The sequence below is a fragment of the Passer domesticus genome, chromosome 14, assembly GCF_036417665.1.
Source record: "Passer domesticus isolate bPasDom1 chromosome 14, bPasDom1.hap1, whole genome shotgun sequence".
In the NCBI taxonomy this organism is placed as follows: Eukaryota; Metazoa; Chordata; class Aves; order Passeriformes; family Passeridae; genus Passer; species Passer domesticus.
The window spans coordinates 10,343,625-10,366,631 of record NC_087487.1 but is presented as its reverse complement, the minus strand read 5'-3'; the positions used below and the strand labels follow the sequence as shown (position 1 = coordinate 10,366,631).

The 23,007-nt window shown below is 38.5% G+C and overlaps 1 protein-coding gene and 1 long non-coding RNA gene across 9 annotated transcripts in view; one reads left to right on the top strand and one right to left on the bottom strand.

Annotated features, from left to right (window-relative positions):
- Nucleotides 1–23,007, top strand: part of LOC135281132 (uncharacterized) — an 86,276-nt gene that overhangs the window by 54,726 nt on the left and 8,543 nt on the right. For 4 of the 7 annotated variants that reach the window (XR_010347886.1, XR_010347887.1, XR_010347883.1 and 1 more), the window contains 4 exons: nt 170–357; nt 8,085–8,195; nt 9,474–9,560; nt 10,452–19,300. This is a non-coding gene — a long non-coding RNA (uncharacterized LOC135281132). Of the gene's footprint in view, nt 1–169; nt 358–8,084; nt 8,196–9,473; nt 9,561–10,451; nt 20,346–23,007 lie in introns of those variants that run through there. The other 3 variants (XR_010347885.1, XR_010347884.1, XR_010347882.1) reach the window with 3 other exon arrangements.
- On the bottom strand, nt 13,733–21,967 carry DTWD1 (DTW domain containing 1). Of its 2 annotated transcripts, none has more exons than XM_064389758.1 (5): nt 21,012–21,967; nt 20,093–20,371; nt 18,894–19,037; nt 17,766–18,039; nt 13,733–14,026 (listed from the first exon to the last, which is right to left on the bottom strand). In XM_064389758.1, exons 1-5 carry the CDS (start codon nt 21,012–21,014, stop codon nt 13,797–13,799), a joined length of 930 nt encoding a protein of 309 aa, XP_064245828.1. In that variant the 5' UTR covers nt 21,015–21,967; the 3' UTR covers nt 13,733–13,796. The 2 variants fall into 2 exon arrangements, with proteins under 2 accessions (XP_064245828.1, XP_064245827.1); XM_064389757.1 differs by lacking the exon at nt 21,012–21,967 and adding an exon at nt 20,701–20,976.

Genomic DNA, 23,007 nt, shown 5'->3' with positions numbered 1-23,007 from the left:
TTCACTCACAATAACAAACAAAGAAGAAATCTTTCCTCTTTAAAGACAAACTATCTGTTCTCAGTCCTCCTAACAATTATAAAATAGTTTGAAGTATATCAATACTACATGTTGTTTTTTTTTTCCTTGGATTTTTGTGTTTTGGTTTTTTTCACCTAATATATTTCAGCTCAGTTGAGTGCTGTGCTGGAGGGATGGCAGGGCTGTCTACTCAGAGCACTTCTGGATCTGGGAACACCCCTGGTACAACTGAGGTGTCAAAACTTCAGGAGCAAGCAGCACTGAAGCACTGAAATCTTCAGCAGAACTTCTGGGGTGCCTCTGGGTGGCACACTGGGCATCTGCACTTCTTGTAAGGTAGATGTGCTCAATCCACAGCATCCTTGTTATTGATTAATTTACTGTTCTTTGAGAGGATAGGATAATATATAGTATGAAGACATAAATTCCTAAAGGTGGCACTTGTATCTAAGGGGTGAAAGATCTTAATTGCTGATAAAAGTTTGTTTTGTTCAAATCAAATATTGTTCATTGTTTACAAACTAAAAATTGGTAGCACTTGCCATGGAACTTCCCATTTGTTTTCTTACATGAAACAATTTTCTTGTTATGAATTTACCAGCTGCCTCAGTTGATCTAAATTAAAATAAATTTAGGGGAAAAGAAATGTTTGAAAATTTCAAGTTAGTTTTAATGCTGATTTGTTAAGGAGGATTTTGTATCCAATACTATGGAGGCCAATAGAAATTCTCAAAAGCTGAGCCTGAAAATTGGTAAGAGAGAAGGGAGGGGAAGGTACTACTCTGCCAGTTTGTCACTTAGATTGTGGCAGTCTTCCTGTTTTGCCTGCCTTGATTGTCTGTAGGCAAAATGTGTTTGGAAACTCTGGCGGGTACATCCACACAACTCTCTCCCATCCATGAGAAACAGTGGCTTCAAAGGAGCTGTTCTGGCTCTGTTTCTTACAAGCTGTCATCCCGAAATGTTCTAGCAATGTATTTTTGGAAAAGACTTAAATTAGGTTAAAATTTCCTATAACTATTATATTTCTAATTCATTGTATGAAGAGGAAAACAACATAAGTAAACAGTCCTTTCTTGCTCAATGGTCTGTTTATGTTTTGAGTATGAAACACCATGTAATATTTCATTTTGGATCTAAATAATTTAATTTTGCAGGTCTTACCATTGCAAAATGAATTGAAATCTCTGACCTTCCTCAGCCTGTAGCTTCATTTCACAGTCTAGTTGGCTTGGCAGCAGCAGCTCTTACATGAATTGCCAACTATGGAATTGAATAGCCACACCTTGATGTTCACTCTTCTGCCAGTGCTCTCCAGATTGTGGCATATGTGGGCACTGTATGGGGGTGTAGTTTCAGTGCTTCTTTAGTGACTTTTCTAAAATTGCTGGGTACTCTGCTGTAGTCTGTCATATGAAATTTAGTATGCAGTTCACTAGAGGCCCTTTTCTGTTTTCCTCAAAATCCAGTTGGCTCCTAAGAGGAGCCAGGGCATAATTATCTTAGGCCCTTTTCAAGGGAAGCAGTCTTACACAATTTAGCTTAACAAATTTGGTAGGACTGGAACACAAGGAAAAACAGGTTAGTGACTGGCTTTTGCGTTGATTAGGAGAGATACTGATGTTAGTCTCAAGGATTTTTTTTTTTTCTGGATTTGATAAACAGTGTTTGTTTAACTGAGAATGTGACTTAGATTCCATAGAGCTTTATTCCTAAGAGACTCATGTGAACAATTGGTGGCTAGAGGAATTGTAGTAAGAGATCTTTTAGGTCCTTAAGTAGCAATTATTTCCTACTGTGAGGTTATACAGCTATTAAAACTTCACATTCTGTGTAATTGATGTCCTATTTGATATTACAAAGCAATCATATCAAACTGCTTTTGTTTTCTCAAATTACCAAGGCTGATAGAAGGAGTCACAGACTGTGACAGGAAGAGGAGCTGGAGCACTTCTGTTTTTGAGAATTCCTTACAAAAAAAATTCCTAACTTTTTCTTTTCTCTGAAATTGGTCGATCTTTCCTTCAGCTTAACTAATCACCAAGAAGACCAGTTATCTTTGGTATTTTTATTCTGTACTGTAACTTTTCTTAATTTCTAGGCTTTAGCATTAAAACTATTTTAGTGCTAAAGGCAATACAGCATTAGAGCAGCCACGCTCACTTCCAGGGGTGCTGAACTCAGCACCATTTCTTCCTTGGGCACCACTAGCTGGCTTGCTGACAGCATCCATGGCTAGCATGATCCATTTCTGCATTGGGTCCAAGCTGAACCCTTGGATTAGTAGGCACTCTTGGTGTTACAGGATTCTCCTCAATTATGGTGGAAGTCTCCAGAGAGCAATTCTTGAACTGTTTCATTGCAAATGCACATTTTTTGCATGCACATCCAGCACTTGCTGAGTACTGTCCACAAGGGAGTCTTGCATGTCAACGGAAAAAATTGGCATAAACTATGAGGAATCAACAAAGCACTCTGCAGAATGTTTATCTATCCCTATAGAAATTCCTTAACAAGTCTGCAAGACCTCGTAGGATCCCACTAACCACACTGCAGAGATCCAAAACTTTCTAGCCAGCAGCAATGCTGTAAAATAAGCTGTGGATGTTTATCTAGTCAGATGTATATGTAATCCTAGCCATTGCTGTAACTTTGGACTGGTTTTGGAAAAAAATAAGTGAGTAAGGGTCTTGTCCTGCAAAGTAACAAATTGTTTCTGCTCCTATTATGCCTGTAAAATCTTTGAGCAAAAATTCTAAAGGCATATTTGCTTACATGACCAAACCCAATAGAGGTCATAGGTAACAATCTTCTGCTAACTGGGTGATTAAATGAACTTTTATTTGCTTTTATTTCACTTAGTAAATATTTTAGGAATGATATCATTTCTTGAAATGTTAGTTCAATTTTTATTTCCCTTATGTGGTGCATACCAGATTGCAGGGGCTGACAGCTGTAGGTGGAGCAGCTATGCCTGTTACTCAAATATCAAACAGTCACTCTGGCTGAGCCTTGTGTGCAGAAGGTTTTCTTGACACCAGTCTTGACAATTGTGGATGTCTTGATTGGCTCCTCTGGATGGAGCTATCCTGTTGTGCATTGTGTGTGTGGTAAGGAAATTCCACTCGTTTGTCCTCTTTTCTGTGTGAAAAAAAGACAAAGGCATCTACTTTGGAAACTTTTACAAATAAGATGTTGCAGGAGATTGGATGACTGGACTGGCTCTGTGACAGAATTTTGCTCATATTGGTAGTATAAAAAATGAAGTTATGACAACTGGAGATATATATATGTCTGGTGGGTTTTCTAGAATTAAAATTTGGCAAAAAAACTCCTAAAATTCCCATGACAGCAAAGAAATCAAAATATGTCTGGGCTGCATGATGTGTATGCTGTGGAGATATCCAGGCAACAGAAGGATTGCAAGCAGTATATATGTGCTAGGAGAGCTCTTCCTCATTTTTACCCTGCTTTTTAGTAACTCCTTTACCCGGAGCTCAAGCACTTCCACACAGCACTTCCCTGAACAGTGTGAATGTGCCATCAGTTCAGTTTTGGCTGGTCACACTCTGAGTCATGACTGGCACTCACACGTTGGCATGGAGTACAAACCAGTGGCCTTGAGAGAGTTGATTCCTTCTGATTGAAGTGGTGATCTTCTGCCATGAGAGAACTTGCACCGTTTTGCACGAGGTCTAGCCCTGCTCTATGTAAACAGGTCCCAGTACACTAAATCTGGGAACTGAACTTTACAAACTACTAGAAAAAAAACAATAACAGCAATGTGATTTACTTGTGAAACCAGCCATGTAAGTTAATATTTTATAAAACACTGAATGGCCTTCACTGAAAGATCTCACCCAGCAACTGGCTTTGAGGAAGTGCAAAATGTGCTGTTTCATAACATGCAAGATGGGAAATGTTGTTTAAACAAAGAACATCTTTGTTTCACTAGGGAAAAATGTTAAGGTAGTTTAAGGAGGGGAAGAGAAATAATTTGAAAATGTCTGAAAAACAAAGATTTCTCCAAAGCATATCTGAAAATCTGTTTGAAATGTAATTTTTATGCCAAGTGGGATCCTGAAGCTTTGAAAAAAAAAAGGCAATGCAATATTAAACTGTTGAACTATTTCTCTATCAGCTTCACAGCTTGTTAAAGTAAACTTTAATGAGCTGAAAAATAATGCAGTCTGACTTCCCAAACAAACTACATGGGAACTTACAGCAAATGAACAAATGAACTATTTATTTTGGGATTCTTTTAATGGACTTGGAACTCTTGTTTTGACCAATATACTCATTTAATATGTTCACATTTGGGCTTGATCTTTGCCAAATGTCACTTTTGGGTGGATATGGCACAGCATCTACAGCAGGAAGGAAACCTATGGAAACTGTTGGAACTTGAACTGAAGCTGGCTTAGACCAAGTTATTGAAGAGATAAAGGAGTATGATTCTGTCATTACCCTGGGTGAGAGTTCAGATATTTGCTGTTCAAATTACTCAACAACAAGCTTTCCAAGCCACCTCACGTCTTGAGTAATGCTGAGTATTTCACTGTTCACTTCACATTAATCATGTCAAAGTCTCTTGATCCCACTTCTTTTGAATCTATCCAATTCACACTTGTAATCCAAATATTAAAATTGTTAAATACCTCTTCTCTCCTTATATGCTATCTGTATCTCATCTGATGTTAGCAGTCATTCCTTTCTTGGTTTTGCCCATAAATACAGACCTTTACAGTTATTAGTCAGCCTCAGAGCATACATCTTGGTAGTCCAACAGTGCTCATTCTTCTGTAATGATACAGCATAAGGCAAAAGGGTGAATCAAGGCCCTAAGACTAATTTCATCAAGTTTATACAATTTGTCATATAATGAAATGTTGAGGTTTTGCAGTTGATGTGTATTCCACCTCCAATGTAAGCCAGTCCTGTTCTTTATGATTAGACCTTCATGAATAATGACTTACTTGATGTCTGTGAACTCTTCTGGGAATTTTCCTCATCTTAAAAAAGAATGAAGGCCTTCAGTGCCGGAGTGGGGATAGTGGAAATACAAAGAACTGGACACAAACCTAAATGGTTTTGGTTTTTTATCCTTTGAATAGTAGTGGTTTATAGTGAAGAAATAAGAGATGAAGTCACTGGCGTTACTTTACTGGGCCTCCCTCATTAATTCTCGTTAAAAAACCCTCCCAAACTTGCTTTTCCTAAAAATGGGTAACCCAGTACTGACAAGATTTAGGCAGGGTAATCAGCTGCTCAGTCTGAGATTTCTCTAAGAATGGCAAGCTTTGGCCAACATCCATTTTCAATTGCAACAATAACAAAAATGCTTGTGTCATGGCATTTCAGGACTGTAGCATAATATCCATGGAAAATATTAATGGAAATCAGGAAACATTCCGTTTTCATGCATCCCATCTACAGCACAGTATAAGCCACTAAGTTGAAATGTGCTAGCTAATCATTCCTCTTTCATTATAAAAAATTGCAAATGCCTATGAAGGCAAAGGAACAAAAGACAATGGTTCCAAATATGTAGCAGACTATTCTTAAATATAATAGTTTTTGTACACTGAATTGCCTGAAGCAATTGAGCAGTTGCTATGTAGCCAGCTGAAATGTTCTGCACCTCTGCTGAAGCCTGAGGGGAAGCCTGGGTCTTCTGTGCCCTAAGTCACAGGCGTTGGAGGTGCTGTACATCCCTACAGCTGGAATGAAGCTGACTTCTCCAGCTGACCCAAGAATACAGTTGGCTTCTTTCAGAGGCAGCTGCATGCAGCCTGTAGCCAAATGAATGGGTCATCATGATGAGGGGCCTCTGAGAGGAGAGGGACGTGGAAAAAAAGGAAGGGAATTGCCAAAGTGCCTCCCCCAGCAAAGCATGCTGCTGTAGAAAGTAGTGTTAAGTGCAGTTCATTTGGTATAGTCACATTAAAAAAATCCAGCAGAAAACACTCAAAGTCTTAGAAATTTTGATAAAAATAGAAATGTTTAGAAATGTTGATATACTCTTCTCCTGAAGATTAAAGAAATTATTTTTAAAAGGGTCAGGGGCTTTACTTGTAATAAAATAGTGAATTCCAAGTAGAATGCTGCATTGTTAAAAATATGCACATAAAATTTTCAATGTTTAGGGTGTTAATGATTTGTGGTTTCAATTTTTACTCACTTAATGGTCTTTTGGACTTTTTTTTTAAAATAATTCCTAAGTTTGTAAGGATGGCAAATATTTCCTAATATATTCAACACTGCATAAGTAAGGAAGGCTGTAAGAGCTGTGATAATGTCTCTGGACATGCATATGAGCTGCAGCATTAGGAAGAAAGGCAAAGATGGCTCTACAGTACCTCTTTCACTTCCTTCTGAGGCTGTCAACTATTAAAGTAGAGACTATGTAGGCCACTGATAGGTGGGGATGTGGTCATTTCAACAGCACCTTTTCAGATCTTTGTATCACCTTGCACTCGCTGTATTGCCTTCACAGAAGAATTCTTCCCTGCTTTATCTGGTTTAGAGCTGCTTTGCATGTCTGGACCCAGCTTTAATGGATGGGAGTCAATATAGATGACTTTGTTCTAGGTGACTGTGCAGGAGATAGCTCATAAAGGAAGATTTACAAGCTAAGTTTAGTACCATGGGATCTTGAATTTACTGCTTCTAGAAAACTCAATGTCAAATGTTTTCAGCTGACAGTCTTGAAATGTTTCACTCATTGTTTATCCTATAAACTCAGATTGGAAAGACAAGATTATGTATGTGTGTTTCAAGAACATCTGAAATAGGTGTATCTTCATTGCTGTCAATGAGGATAATCTGCTTGTATTGATGCATTCAATGCTGTAAGTTTGTTGACATTACATTTGCATGCACTTTAGGAACTTGAAGCAGTAGGAAAATCAGACATTTTTGTATCAGACTGCTTTTATTCCCTTCTATGCTCAAAGTAGACCTATGGATGCCCTAGACCTGCTCTCTGTGTAACAGTACACTAAATTCCTTTGGCTCATGCCCCTCAGTTACTTGGAGGATTCTGGCAGAAGATAGAAAAATGGTACAGCCAAACATTCTTCTCTCATTTTTCTCAGGTTGCCATGCTCCTGGGAAGCACAGCCAGCCCTGTAGTTAGAAAGGTCAAGAGAAATGGAAGCTCTAACATGGTGCTGATTTTAATACAGACTCTAGGAGACCAAACAGATGTACAGACTGTTAAGCTTGACTTTACTGGGCAAACTGTGAACTTTGAAAAAAAATAAAAATTGGTAGGCACAGGGGTGAGTATGTTGAGCAGAGGGAGTAGTGCTGCTTCTGCAGATATTTCACAAGCCTATTAAGAGCTCCTTGAAGAATTCAGTGAGCATGAAGAGGACAAGGGAAATCTATTTGATACTGCTGGCGCTAAAGCTCTAAATAAAGCCTGAATTTTTATCAATAGTGTTACTCTAGCAATATACCTTTCATGACCAGCATGGCTAGAGGTTTTAGGAATTATAAGCAATTTTTAGAGCTGTGTTCTGCTATCTTAAGTGGTGGAATCTTTTGAATAACTAAAATGTTAATTCCTGGTGCTGCACTGGATTGGGTGTAAATGGAGTGCTTCTTGCATGCAGAGCCATGGAACTGAGGAGCTGATCAGAACAGATATTGGAGGTTTGGCCTGTAAGTGAGCAGTGTTGAAATACTCTGTGTGGTATAGCATGATGCACGTCATCCTCAGATCCCACACATGTGCTCTTTTTAGTGACCTCACCACAGCCTTGTGTAACACTGCCTCTTAAGTCTTAAGAGTATTTATTTTTATGATATCTTGCATAGAGAATGCATGAAATTTTTTCAATAGTTTTCATTAGCACATTGAACTGCCAAGATTGGATTCTAGGTTTGAACACCAACAGATGGATTTAATTTTTTTATTCAGATGAAACAACAAACTGTCATCATTTATTGTATGCTTGATTAATGTGCTTTGGTGTTGTCTTGATAACTTGAAGCAGTGGCTTTTCCTTTTATAATAACACATTTTGTAATAGATTTCCTTTTTGTCTGAGATACAGACTTGGCTCTGGTCACTGGTGCAAATGACACAGTAAACTCAGCAGCACAGGAAGATCCCAATTCTGTTATCAGTAGCATGCCAATACTGGAACTTTGGAAAACAAAACAAGGTACTGAAAGACAGTGACAAAATTTAGTACAGAGCTAGTTATGACATATTAATTTCTTACAAGTGCCAACATATAAAAATATAAACTAGAAATCTATTTTCTGAGTCAATACCTCAAAGATGAATACACACAGGCACATGTTTAGCTGAAAATGACCACTTCCTATATTGAGAGGGCAGAACTCTGCAGAGGCCCAGAAAACCAAATCCTGGCCATTGCCATCAGACCATCCACATGTTGGAACAGCTGAAGTATTGCATGTTACCTTAATTGTTTGAATCTACTGTGTTAGTTTTCATGGGGTTCAAAAATTCAAGGTTTTTTTTTTTGTTTCTTACTCCATTATTTTTTCAATAAATTCTTTTTAAATGAACAAAATCAGCTCAGCCATGCCTACCTTAGATGGCATTCTGCATTCAAGAATTTGACACTAATTTTGTTGGCCAATTCCCTGGCAGCTGCTTTGGGCATTGGTTTTAAACCAGTTTTCTGGAAAAAGTAAGCCATATTCAAAGAAAAGAGGAAGCTTTTGGTGATGTAAAGCTTTTTATGTTATATTTTTTTGTTAACCCAGTCACAATAGAATAGAATCAAGCACTTTTGTATCCTTAACCAACACAGGTATGCAGAGCAAAGCCAATATTGTCACCACACTCAGACATGTGTGAGGTTAAAAGACGAAGTAACGTGATCTAACTGCCTCAAGTAGTCTGAGGTGTGTTATGTGATGCTTCTGACAATGGAAGCTGTATCAAGTTGCCTCCTTGTCTGCTGTAAACATGAAAAAAGAGAAACACTGTAGCATTGATTCTGCCCAAAGGAAACCTGCGAACAGAAAGTCTATACTGCATGTTTCAGCTGCATCAACTAATCACTTGAAAATGCAGTTTCAGGTCACCTGAAATTCATGCTGCACTTGGCAAACAATTTAGTCATGAAACTGAAACATCAAAAATAATTTTTTAAAGAAATAAAACATTGTGATATTCTTGAAATAAAAAAAAAATTAACATTAGTAAATTAAATTAAGGCTGAGTTTCAGCTTGAACAAGCTTCTTTTGCTAGAACCCAAAGTACTGTTCTTCTCTAGAAAAGGCAAAAGGATGCTTTTTTAAATCTAAAGGAGTTTGATTCTCTTCAGTTCATTAGTATCCATCTCCAAAGCAAATAAGTTCAGAAATTGTACTAAAACTTTTAGATTTCATGCCAGTTAAACTGGCTTATGGGTCCAGTTTCATAGATAGACACTTTATTCAGAGGCAGAAATTATTTTTACAGGTAAGGGAAGCACAGGATCAGAGAAGGAGCAGGACTGAGTCTGGAGTATGTTGGTGGAGCACATTCTCTTCTGCTCACTCTTCTGTGGTATGTTTCTAAACATCCTATTGCAACACCAGTGGTCTGAGAAGGCAGCAGTAAAATCATGTGGCAACCGCACCAGTATTGCTAAAGTTAGACAAAAATTTCCACTTTCCATGAGGTGAAACTACAGTCTGATGTCTGTTTTGCATTAGAGAACTAATTCCCACCTCTTACTCTGGAACTTCAGAATTATTTGAATTTATTTCTGGCAGATTGGGTGAAGAAATCACACCACTATGAGTAGTTTTATGTGATATACTACTTTCTAAATTTGACAGCATCTGATTTCTCTTCTGAATCTGTAAAATGGCAGCTATGTGTTATCTTTCCCAACAAACAAACAGGAAGAATGTGGTAGATTTTTCATATAAACACTTCCTTTAAATGTTTGTATTACTAAGTTTGATCAGTCACAATTAACATTCTTAATGACAGCATTAGCATTTTACTAAAATGGTGTCCCTCAAGACCAGGAATAACAGTTCAGGAACTATGCTGAGTCCTTCAGTACCTTAGTAGGTGACCTCATATTCTGGTATCAAAGATCAGGAGTTTAACTGCCACATATTTTGGTCTCAGTGAGAAAGCTTTCCTGTTCTAATTGTGCTGCAATCACCATTAACTTTTGTGTCCCAGAATACTCTGAGACACAAGTTAATGGCACCTGGGAGTGTATTAACTGCATTATAGTAAATGATGGAAAATTAATAGCAAATTTCCTTCCCTCCCTTCTTCTTTTGAAGCTAGGGGTAGGTAGGATGGATTTTCATATTACATTTTGTGCAAGTATGCTATAGCCATTATTTACATAGACTGATTTTTAGAGCATTCAGGCAAAGCACTGAAACACAGTGCGAGGGCAAGGTAAGAACAGATCCTTGTATTACTCTGCAGTTGGGCCTGAAGAACACTGTGGAAAACCAGATGGACTCAAAAATTGCAAGAAGCAGTAGCAAAGGATTTAAATCAGGTAAAATTACAAGTGCTTTGGGAGGTTGTGCTGTAGATTCCAAGTTGGCATCTCTTTTCATTCTCAATGTATCTTTACCCCATGTGCTGTCATGACCCTTTATTCAACCTCGGCTTGGATGACATTTCTGCTACCTTCCAGGAAAGGAATTGTTTTTTTGCAGCAGCTCCCTCTCTTATTCATTTTGAGAAAAGGATTAAATACTCCCTCTGACCAAGCTTACAGGCATGCTAAAGTGAAGCCACTTCATGCTCCTGGCCAAACAAAGAACAAAAATACCCACAATAAGCAAAAGCAGATGGCTTCAGTGGCAGGAAATGAATGAGCCAGACTGCAGGTAAAATGGATCTCTGAACACATCGTGGAGGTTTGCACTGACAGGTTCTTTGTTATCTGGGGCCTCCCCACAGGAGGCCAGATGTCTCCTGTTGTGAGAGGAGATAGAGATGCTCTTCCTTTTCCTCCCCCTTTAACTTATGGCTGTTTAAGTTACTGCTAATGGAAGCAGAAGCCTGTTTTTCTCTCTTGGTCTCTGATGTTTTTGGAAACAGAAGAGATAGTGAAGGGGTATTCCCATATGAAAGAAAAGGCCCAGAACTGGCCTTTACCTCCCCATGACCCTCAACTTAAAGAACAGGGAGGTCAGTGCTGCTAATTGCACTTGAAAGGATTAACCACTTGATTGCTTTCATTTAGTGGAACAAAATTTTTCTTTAGTCTCAAAGCTGGGGAAATGTATCAGTTGTACTAAGATGCTTTCAGTGTGAGATGGATGACGTGGTTTGGCTTCTTATACCAAAATCAAAATTAAATAAAAGGATGTAAATATTTTTATATATATGAGAGAAAGGGCAACTACATCTGCTGCTCAGACAGGACAGATTTGCAACAGAAGTGACAAAAACCTCCTTCCTGCCCCCATAAATGGTTATCAGAGGAATAGCAACAGACTGTAACTAATTACAGATATTAGGTGTGCCTCTGTCCCTTGGTATAACAAATGATTCTTGCATTACAGTGAGGTTGCACTGGAAGAAAAAGAATCTGAACCCAGTTCCTGGACACAGTATGCCAGATTTAAAATCCTTTCTGTACATTAACTTCATCTGAGAGTTAAAACTAATTTGCTTTTGGAAAAGGTTCTTAATTCCCATTGTTCAAATAAAGTGAGATACACAAAACTTAAATTTGGAAACAATTTTTCACCTTATGAAACTATTTTCCAAAAGTAACGAAGAACAGCTTATACAAGCTTTTATCTGACCTCTGCTTCTTAAATAAAAAACATGTTTTCAGGGAAATCTGTCTTGGAAATAACTCCCCATCTCCCCCCAGATTTTTCTCTCTGGTTCTTGTAAAACATTAGGTCAGTGAGTTAATTTTATGTTTGTTTGTTTAAAGTGGGTGAAAGTTTGCTTCTCAAGCTATTATACTTGTGTGATTTAAAAAAAATAATACAACAACCTTTGTTTAAGAAATACAAGAACAGACTGAAATATCAAAAGATTATCAAAATTCATACCAAAAGAAATAACATAAATAATTTAAAAAAGCCAAAATAACTTTTCAATAGCAATAAGAACCAAATGAATAGGTAGTGTTGTTTCAATAGCACTGAGTCATGACTGCTGATTTTTCTCATTGCTTGGCACGTGAACTCAATATATAGGTAGATATAAAAATTATCTTTCTCATTCTGACTTCAAGCCTGTGTTTCCTGTGGTGCTGTTATAGTTCATGCACATTTCATAATTTCATAGCATAACCAGCATTTTGTTCTGCAAGTGGGGACATGTTGTCCACTGAAATGCATTTTTATATGCACTTGTGCAGATAAGCACACCAGTATGAGGTATGATGTAAGAGAGTGTATTTGTAGCTTGTGTTTGAAGCAACATTAAGATTTCACTATCTTGAAGCATTAGAAATGCAGTACAAACCAGCTATTTGAGCCTGTATGGACTGCTGTGTAAGTATAAAAACATTTTGTTGAAGTATTTTCCAAGACACTATTTCTATGTTCACCAGGGTGTGTGAGTGCCCTCCTAGAGAGTATGCTACAAGTGACAACAAAAACTTGGATGTTTTGTTTAAAAAATAACCTATTGTAATTTTTCAGTCTGTCACTTTGACAAGACATATTTTGTCTTTAGTAACACATTTCTAAGAATATTCAGAAATATTTATCCATCTTATATTTTAACTCTAATGAAACATTTTTTTCTGCTTTAGGAATATAATTATCAATGTATGATCTAAAATATATTCATAGAACTCTGCTCTCAAGCTCAGGTCTATTATTTCTGCCAGCACTGGCTGCACTGGTGTAGCTTGGCAAAACTGCATTCACAAGTGATGACTTTGACAGCAGCACTACACCTATGACAAAACTCCCATCAGCACAAAGTCTTACTTAGACTGTTCTAATCTGCCCCATTACTGCAAAAGGAAAAACAGAGCAGATTCACAGCCTGCTTAGTTTAAGGAAGCCTCAGAAATATTGTGGTCAGAACCAATATTTGTGGTGCCTAAAATGTGCCACAGTGATATTAATAATAATAATGATAATGTATAACAGTAATAAACACTTAACTAAATTTGTTTGAAGAAGTCTAAAATTACCCAAGAAGTTGAGAATAACCCTAATATAAGAGAACGTGAATGGTACTACAGAAATCATACATTGTATAACAGTGTTTAAAGAGACCACTTTTTTATTACTAGAAGAATTTCCCAGAATTAATCTTGAAAGTATATAACTCATATTCAATTAATGTGCTCTTTCATTCTCTATTGCTGCCACTCTCTCCAGCAACTAAACACCATCTGCTCATTCAGTAAGCCTTTGATGCCACGAAGGCAAAATCAGCATTGCTGTGTAAAACACAAAGAAAACATCTGCCATAAGTATTAGTAACAATGAAAAGCCAGCATGCTAATTCCTGCTTACAGTTAAAAGATATTACTCCTTTTACTCTAGAGGGGCAAGTCCTCCACTCCCATCTCAGGAACTGTGCTCATCACAGTGAGCACATCAGGCCTGTAGGTTGAAGTACAGCAATATTTAGGAAAATGTAAGTGTTTTCAAATAAGTAACTCTAATCAGACTGCTCATGTGAGCAGTTGTACAACCTCAAGTGTGCAGAAGGAGGTCTGCAGCTCACTTCTGGACATTATTTGGAGTACAGTCTATTTAAAAAAAAAATCCTAGTTATGTTTGTGCCATTTATTATTAGAAAAAAAAGTAGTGTCATGCACTGAGAGACAGCTTACTCTTTTCCTGCACAACACTTGGCATCTTTAATCAATGTATACATAAATGAAAAGAAAAAAAGCAGATTATCATATTGTCCTTTGTAGCTCTCTTTCAAAATCTCCTGATGATAGTCCACAAGGAAATAATAAATTGCTTCTATTGTGGAAAGGTATGTATCTGGTTTTCCCTTCTGATGACGCCAAAAGCAAGTTTTCCTTGTCTTCAACTCAATTTGCAGTAACCCTGTCAAGGAAAAAAAAATGACCTAGATTAGACAATGTGGATTGGTGGCAAGAATGTCAAACAAGACTTTAGTTTTGTTTTCTGACTTTGCTGCTAGCCTGCTCAGTGCCTGCATGAAAATAATTTCTTTTCCTGTACCTACATTTTTCATCTCTAAAACTGAGGCAATAATTTTATCCTCCTTTTTGGACCACTTTGGAATTTGATGAAGTGCTGTAAGTCCCAGGTTACAATCTCCAAATCTGCAGTTAATTATAAGTTATCCTTTCATTCAAACAGCCACACAGCCCTCAGTAAACTGCAAAGTTGTTTCACGTGGCAAGAGTGAAACTCACATCTACCAAGACTCACCAATGTTCAGAAAATTATTTCATCTTTTGCACAGTTAATACTTTTCAAGAGTAAAACAAAATCCCTTAGACTATCAGTGTTGCTCAAGTGAGAACTATTTGCAAGAGTCAGGAACTTTAAATTTCTGCTTGTTAAGTAACTGAAATTTCACTGAAATTACTCAGGAGTAAGTATGACTGCATCTTGTAGTTAACTTTATTAGATACTAAAAGCATTCCCACTTAAGATGAAAGATGAAATTTGGTGTCTGTATGGCACAAAAAAATCTTCAATCTACTTACAGTCTCTGTAACTATTCTATTATTCAGATGAAATTTAAACAGGTATCTTAGTTTTTATGTCTCCTAAGATGCACAAACTATTCAAAATGGAAACCAACTTAATTATCACTTTGTAAACAGGATGGGCACTTGGATCATGAAGAACAGGGTACACACCTGTCAACAATATCAGAAGCAGATTGTGAAGTTACCTTTTTCTATCATACTCTGATACTCTGTCTCATGGGACAATTTAGTACAGGTAACAGTACAAAAACTAAGAATTGCTTGGAAGTTATGGACAGGGAAGTTTCAGTAAGGTCCAAATTCAGGCCAGAGCCCAGCACTTGTAATTGCACACTTTTAGCCTACAAACCGTGTTGAATTCTTTTCAGTGTAATCACAAGAGGAATTTAATTGTTTGCTTTGCAGGTAGAGGTAGTAATGTATGGTATCCCGCATTGTGGAAGAAATCTCAATTACAGGATTTAAAAAAAACCTGAACAGGAGAGTCTGTCCCTGAATTTAAATGTTGTTATTGGCATTTCAGAACCAAAACCTCAAAACAGCATAGTCTAATTATTACCTCTAATAATGCTACATATGTGAAACTTATAATAGCAGTAGGAAACTGCATCAAGATTGTTGCCCTCAAGAGTTTTCAACACTTGAATTCTCAGCCCTAATGAAAGTGTAAACTTCCATCAAATCCACAGTTCTTTCACCATAAAAGCAGTGAAGTAAATCTCAGGGATGATTCCTCCAACGTAAACTCCCACGTAATTGTGGTTTGAATACAAGCAAAAGTTCACTGAAGGCAAGACCATGGACACTACTGAGGTTTCCACAAGTGCAGTATCAGTAACTTTCAAACAAAAGACTTTAGGGCCTTTCATAAAAAACCCCAAAAAACAGAGGGGGTTAAGGATAAAAGTTCACTGAGCATTTTTCATCTGTACTGGATCTGTACACAGCCAAAGGCAATGTTTGCTTAAAAATATGCACTGTTCACATGAAACCCCACAATACTTATGAATAAGCTAATAAAATATTTGGCTGATACAAAGCAGTTCAAACTTAAAGGGAAAAAAACCCCAAGCAATCAGTTTCTTTAACAATCATTGTGATATTGCCAATAAGCTCCATCACTCATGCGAGAAAGTCATCATTAACATTAGATTCAACTGTCTTCTGATCTAGGGATCACTTTTAATGAAGTAATCAATCCTAAACATTACCATCTCTCATGTATTTCTTGTCTTTAGCTGATTTGGTTTTGTTTTCTAAAGATATATTAAGCGCTTTTCCAAGATATAGAAGTATATTTTGTCCAAGTTCTCTCAGCTTATTTTAAGATCGATGTACTCATTTGCTTTCTCTTGCAGCACAATTTACTAGATTTACTGTCTATATAAATACAGGCTTACAAAACACAAGGCATTTCTTTAGGTTTTCTTGGCTTCATTAATGTTTTCATTCAATATTTCTTGTAACTTAATCTTAATAAGTATGGCAATTACTTTTTATTTGGAATTATGATCACTTCTTTTTGAACTTGAACATATGATGGATATTTTGTTGGATGATGACTTCATTTGCAATTGAACTGAAAAATGAAAACAGTTCTCTATTTTTCATGTATGTACAACATAAAAATGTCATCAGTTTATGCCTAAGGAAACTCTGCCCCATTCATCTTGGAAGTGAAAACTGCAATCTCTAAAAGGGGTATTAATGCAATTTATGTTCTTTACGACAAGCACTAAGGAAAGCGATACATGCACAGGCTGTGCACACTGTTACACCCAACGTGTGGATGGGTAAAATTCTCCCATACTAGAAACTGACTTGCATGACACTATCAAACCTCACAGCAACCCTGAAAGGTGCCCAGGAACCCAGGGGGCTGCAAAACAGCTGGAAATGACTGAGATGTTCCAGAAAGCAGAGAGCAGTCCACCAAATCAGCATTGTCACGGGGAAACTGGAAACCATTCAAGAGCTCCAAAGTAACACCAATTAAGACTTTTTAACTATATGTATATAGTTAAAACTATACTATAAGTAACACCAATTAAAGTAACTTTAACTATAAGTAACACCAATTAAAACTTTTTAGCCTATATGCATAGGCTTCCATGGAAATTTTCAGTTCCCCTGGCTGCCTGTTATTTTCCTTGAATTTGTCCTCTTAAAAGAAGTTTCAAATGCCTTACATTACATGCAAAATGCAATTCCTCTAATCTTTACAGTAATACTTCAATGTAGCTGATAGAGTATGTTTCGTGTTAAACTAAATACTTATAACAAGATTTTAATTACCCAATACATCATACATGTGGGATTCTTTCATAAACTGACTAGACAGCAAGGCCACATCCATCTTCTATGCAAGAAAGTCTGTGAAATTCCTTGTAGGATTCAGTATGAAGCAGTAGTAGTGTGTATATATATATATATATATATATATATATATATATATAGAATGCTTAAATGTAAACTTCTTGTAAAGAACCTAAGACAAAAACTTTTTGCAGAATTACCGGTTTCTGCTCTCAGAGTTGGAAGGGTGTGGAGGGCAAGCAGCCATTCCCTTTTTGTCTGGAGTAGTAAGATCATGGAAACGTCCATTAAAAACTTCAGGAGAAAGAGAACCCAAGCCATGACAAACCTGTGCTGAACCTCATTTACCTTCTTGGGGCCTGTCTGCCACAAACATGGACACAAATGGTCCCGTGGGTCTCTGGAAAGCAGGCAGCCACCTGCAAAAGGATCTTCTGGCTTCCTTCAGAAGCCATTCAAACCACTGTTCTACTGTCTAACATGGCAGCTCCTGTTCTGTGAGACTGAGGAAATTTGCTCCAATAGAGAAGTGAGACAAATAAATGTAAATGTTTTCTCAATACTAATATTACCTTTTTGCAAAATAAATTATATGACATGAAAAGTAACAGAGTCTTTGGGTCAGGAAGTATTTTACAACCCTGGAACAGGCTGCTGAATCCTTCATATACACTCAGAGATAGGGGTACATACAAGCTTACATTGTGCTCAGGTCTGTTATAGACATAGGTCCTTTAATTATTTCTGCAGCAATAATGCCTCAGTATCAACTTGTATTTTTTTACCTTGAAGTCGTTCATCAGTTATTATCTTATTAGTTTGATTCCAGGTACTGTCAATAAATATTATTTTCTTCAGTCTAGCGCCTTCACTCCTGCTGCTTGAGATGCATTCATTTGGATTTTTTTCTTCTTCAGGTTCTATTTTTGCTTTTTTAAGAAGGGGCTCTCTGGAACAGTCATTGTCACTAGAACAGACACCTTTCTTGGTGTACTTTTGGAGATGGAAAGCAATATCTTTTACTGAAACTGAATTGGGGCCAGGAAATATAAGTGCTACCTAAAAGAACAAAACAAAAGAGATCTGAGTGTCAATAAAATCTAATAGAACAACAGGAACTGTTATATTAAAGAACAGACATTTTCTACCATGTCTATAAACATTTAACTCAGGACAGCATGAAATAGTATCTCTTAAAAATATTCTATAGTCTAATACGGTGTTAAATCCATGTTAAAAGCACGTTAATGAATTAAGATCCTTAACAGAGATTTTTAATTAATGTTATTTCCATGCCTCTACTACCAACTCTAACACTTCTGGATAAAAAGATTTTTCATCCAAGACAATGGTGTCAGCCCTGAGGAAGTTCAAATGTCACTTGTCACTGCAGTATATGGGGCAGGAGGGCCAAAAGGGATAGTTTACCATTTAAATGGACATATACATCCAAGTTTATAACTCACTTTTTTTGTGCTCTATGCTATGACTTGAGTCAAGACGTGAATTTTAGTTGTTTTCCTGTGTGATAGTCAATGTTAAAAACTTTAAAAAGGTTTAAATACTGAAGCTGCTAAATATGAGCATAACATTCAACTGCTGTTTAACTTGCTCAAATTTGAATTCTTTCATTTACAGGCAAAATATTTCTTCAGATACACAGTAAACCCTATCTCCATTATGTGAGGAGATAAACATAGAAAATTCAAGGTGGTTAAATAGTGCTGCAGTCTTTCTCAGCTTTGGAGAAAAGGTTACAGTCCAGAACTGTGTGTTTGCAGTTAAGCTTTCAGAGAGCACAGGATGGGATGCACTAATGGAACAGTGGTTTCCTCCCTGCAGGGCACTATCACTGCAGGAGGAAGCTGCATCTCCCCAGCATTAAGCCTGGCTATCTCTAGAGGATCTCTTACTTCGTGTCTGCTCTCTCCATACTCTGGAATGCAAGGGTATTTATAAATTGTAACGTCCTCAGGTGCCAGGAGCTTAGCATGCACAGCAGTGCTTTTGCCGTCAGTTTCGTTTGGGTGCTTGATAATGTCAATCTTCAAAGGCAACTAGAGTAAAAGAAGAAAAAAGCAGTATTTATCATCATATTTACAAACATCTATACAAAACATTCAAAATTTGGAAGAAATTCCTATAGGTGTGTAATTAAAATGTATCTGATAATTTTTGATAGGTTTAGAACTAAACTGGAGACAAGTTAGAAGAAGCACCTATTAAATTCAATTTAAGCAAATAGCTAAGTAAACAATGATGCACTTTGGAATGCTGCCACAGTAGCATAAATAAAATCTCCAGAAACAGAATCAATAAGGTAAGCTGGATGTGGTCTTAATTTGAGCAATATAATGATTCTAAATACGAATACTTATCTCTATTAGGTATTCACCCAACTGTGAAAATTTCAATGAAATAAGTAAATTAATAAACCTAAAATTAGTAAAACCTAAAATTAGTGAACCTAAGTTTACCAGGTCAAATTTCAAAAGTACTTCTAAAGTATTTTTATGATGCTTTCAAACTCCAATGTCTTCAAAATGCATCTTAGATCCTAACTGATTTTGCAAAATTTCTCAGTCCTCTCTGATAGTTTTCCCAAGTAACTCAGCTGAAAGGCATTACACTATTTATATTTTAGGAGTAGTTATCTGAATTATAGAACCAGGACATATAGGAATGTCTTTTAGGTCACAATTTATGTAAAATTCACCCTTGGTTTTGGACAATTTTTTTTTTTCATAATATAACGTTTTCTGGCCAGAGTTATTATAAACTGAAGAATGTGCAAGAGGACCATAAAGAAACTTTCAACAACTAAGTGGAAACACAGATGCATGAGAAGCTGAGTAACTTCAGCCTATATTCTCATCTAGAAGACACATAAATGTTTATGTGAGGATTGGAACATTTTCAGTGTTTGTACATGTAATTCCTCAAGTAAGAACAGTAATTTTATCTAACTGTAGTTTATTCATTCTTATAGCTGTGTTCAAAATGAATGTCTGTAAAGAATGAGTCAGAAAAGAAATGGTTGCAGACAGACTATTCTCTGTCCACAGTAACTAAAACACAAAAATATTTTAAAAAATCATTAAGGAATACTAACCTTCACAGTTGGAATTTCATTGGTAGGGACAGTTTCAACAGGAACAAAGCACGTATAACAATAAAACATCCTTGAACTATTGCATCGGGGGCATTTTGATCTCCCACTCTTTTTTGCCTTTTCCAGTACTTCCTGGGATGCTAACCGTAATTGTTGGAGTGGATTATCTTGAATCAGTGATGGAGTCTGCAGTAGGCTTTCCAAACACTCAGTATTTCTTTTTGTTCCTTGAGCGTTTTCTTCATTTAAAAGTGTAGAAGAATTTAAAGACATAGCTAGCTGAAACAGACACAGACAAGATGTTGTTAAATAAAAATTCAATTACTATGAACTAATCTACTGGAAAATATTCTGTATTATCCCATTTAACAAAACTATCTCATTAAAGAAGGTATTTCCTACAACAGAAAGAATAATAAAATCATCTGATTCAAGAAATTTCAGGAGAGCAGGAGATAAACAGCTGGAAAGAACTTGAGATCTGCATCCTTAATGCACAGATGCACATTCATTATCCCACTCACTTAAGTCCTGCACAAGTCTATTATTTCTCTGTTGTTAAGATCTGTGCCTAAAAGTTTATAAAAACACTGATAAGTAGTGTTTACCTGGATGAGCAATCCCATTAGTCTCCAACATGACTACTGACAAGGAATTATATGCCTACAGGATATACATTTATAAGACAAAAATTAATTGTGCTAATTTAGATCTCTATCCTAAAATTTATTGTATGTGGGCCAACGAAATAACCTGAATGAAATCCCTCTTGGATAGAACTCTGTGAAATAGAAGAAATTTTCCAGGAGAAGAGCTTGAGGTGAAAAGTAACAGCTAGAAGAGGGCTTTGGTGCCCTACGTTCCAGATAGTAAGTGCTGACCCAGTCTAGACTTCCACAAGTTTGTGTTTATGTAGTACCATTGATGGATTTCTGTCAGGCTTTCCTCAGGACAGCTGTTGTCTCACCCTCTGCAGCTGGAACAGGATTTCCACCACGTACTGTGAGCAGGGCATGAGAAACATGACCGTGTGCCACCGCAGGGCAGACAGAATCAGTGCTGCTGTGCTGCCACAACCCCTCTCACTGACCCCCAGAGCAGCCCCAGCCTGCAGTGGTTATAAACTGCCTTTGGCACTTCGTGCTGCATCTCATGCAATGAAAGAAGTTATTCTCAGCATTTACTTTCAGCTAATTTAGATTTACTTTTTCATGTCAAGGATCACACTTATGAAATCATGTAGCAAAGTCACGTTTAACAAAAACAAACAAGCAGTAAGTCCTGAAATGTAATCCAAAATGAAGCGTTTAAATAAAATCAAGCGTAATGTAATTGGAAAGTAACAAAACCAAAAATCTAAGCTAAGTTTCCAACACCGAATTAAAATCAATCCCAGAAAAAATTGTTATTTTCTGCTAAAATTAAATACTCATGCATGCTATGATACCTTCCCCTCTGGCTCTGCCAAGGTCTAACTTTTGGAAGGTCAGGGAAGTCCACTCAAATAAACACAAAATCTAATATGCATACAAATTTTCTAGTGCAATTTGCTTTCAAGTTTCTCTGAGATAAAGCCAGTATACTTTACATCTCAGAGTAACCTGTGCTATTATCAAGTTTCCTCAAGAAGCAGAGGGCGAGAGGCCCTGGAATTGGACATGCATTCCCAGCCTGCAAACCGATTCTTTTCAGGGTAATGTCTTGCACTCTGTGCCGCTCCACGGTGACACCCCGGAGCACTTTTGTTATCGATGCTACCAAGGGACACGCTGTGGCCTCGAAATAATGGCTGTGCCCAGGCTGCAGCACTAAACATACAGTACCGTACACTTCAGAAAATGACAGACCAGAATTTTAAGACCCAAATCTCATTTCAGACACATATTTTTAAGACTAAATAACAACTCCATCTGCACCTCATCTCTAAAGCCCCGGTAAATCGCTGTCGGTGGAGGGTGCCCTGCACACTCCAGCCGCAATTCCAGCACTCAGCACGGCGGCCGGTGCAGCTGGGGGGCTGTGCAGGGCTCAGGGGGTGCCACAGCCCCTCCCTGCCGCTGCCCGCTGCCATCGCCCGGGCGGGGCGAGCGCGGCCCGGCTCCGCAGCTTCTGCGGCGGACAGCGCAGCGCTCCGGGCAGCACGGCCCTCGGCCGCCGGCCCGGCCACCGAACGCAGCGCGGTTCCGCCGCCTGGGCGTGTCGGACCGGCCCCGTCCCGCCGCCGCAGCGGCACCGAGCCCCCGTGGGCGCACAGCCGCTTCCGACCGCGGGCCGCCCGAGCCCGCCCTGCGCTCCCGAGCGGGCTCCTCTGTCCTGCCGCCACCGCCGCGGCGGGGCGGGAGCTGCTCAGCCGCTCCTCGCCCGGCTCCGGCCCCCCCGCACCGCCCGCTCCTCACCCGCCGCCCGGCGCGGCTCCCGCGCGGCCCTCGCAGGCCCCGGAACGAAAGTGCCGGGCTCGGGGAGGCGGGGAACGGAAACAGCCCGGGGCTGAGCGCGGCTCCCTCTGCCTGAGGCGCTTGTGCTGGTGTGGGCGCCTCACGCCCCGCGGGGGCTGTTCCGTGGTTCGGGTCACGGATTCTGGCCAGAAATCACTTCCAGCTGCTCGGGCAGGGGGGAGAATCCCGCCGTTCCCAGCTGGGCCCACGCCAGGTGCTTCCTGCCCTGCGTGCCCTGCCCAGCGCTGCCCTCTCCGTGAGGCGGCACCGCCTGGAAGCCGCTGGGGTGTGAGGGTGCGGCTTTGACCCCCATGAGAACTCCAGCAAACATAGATCAGAAGTTTTTTTGTTTTTGTTTTTACTCTCTATTTTTTCCCCGCTCCCAGTAGTCTCCTTAAAGCATATTTATTGGCTGGAGGAATTGTGCTGCCGCATTCCTCTCTGCTAGTTTTGCATATCTCTCTAAAGGGAATATGGGAT

Bases quoted from the DNA above. Each gene is read 5' to 3' on its own strand.
- DTWD1 (XM_064389757.1), bottom strand. The intron at 19,038-20,092 runs GTTAGTATTCCT...CTTTTACTCTAG, and splicing joins ATGAAATTCCAACTGTGAAG to TTGCCTTTGAAGATTGACAT. The intron at 18,040-18,893 runs GTAAGAGATCCT...TTGTTCTTTTAG, and splicing joins ATGGAGAGAGCAGACACGAA to GTAGCACTTATATTTCCTGG.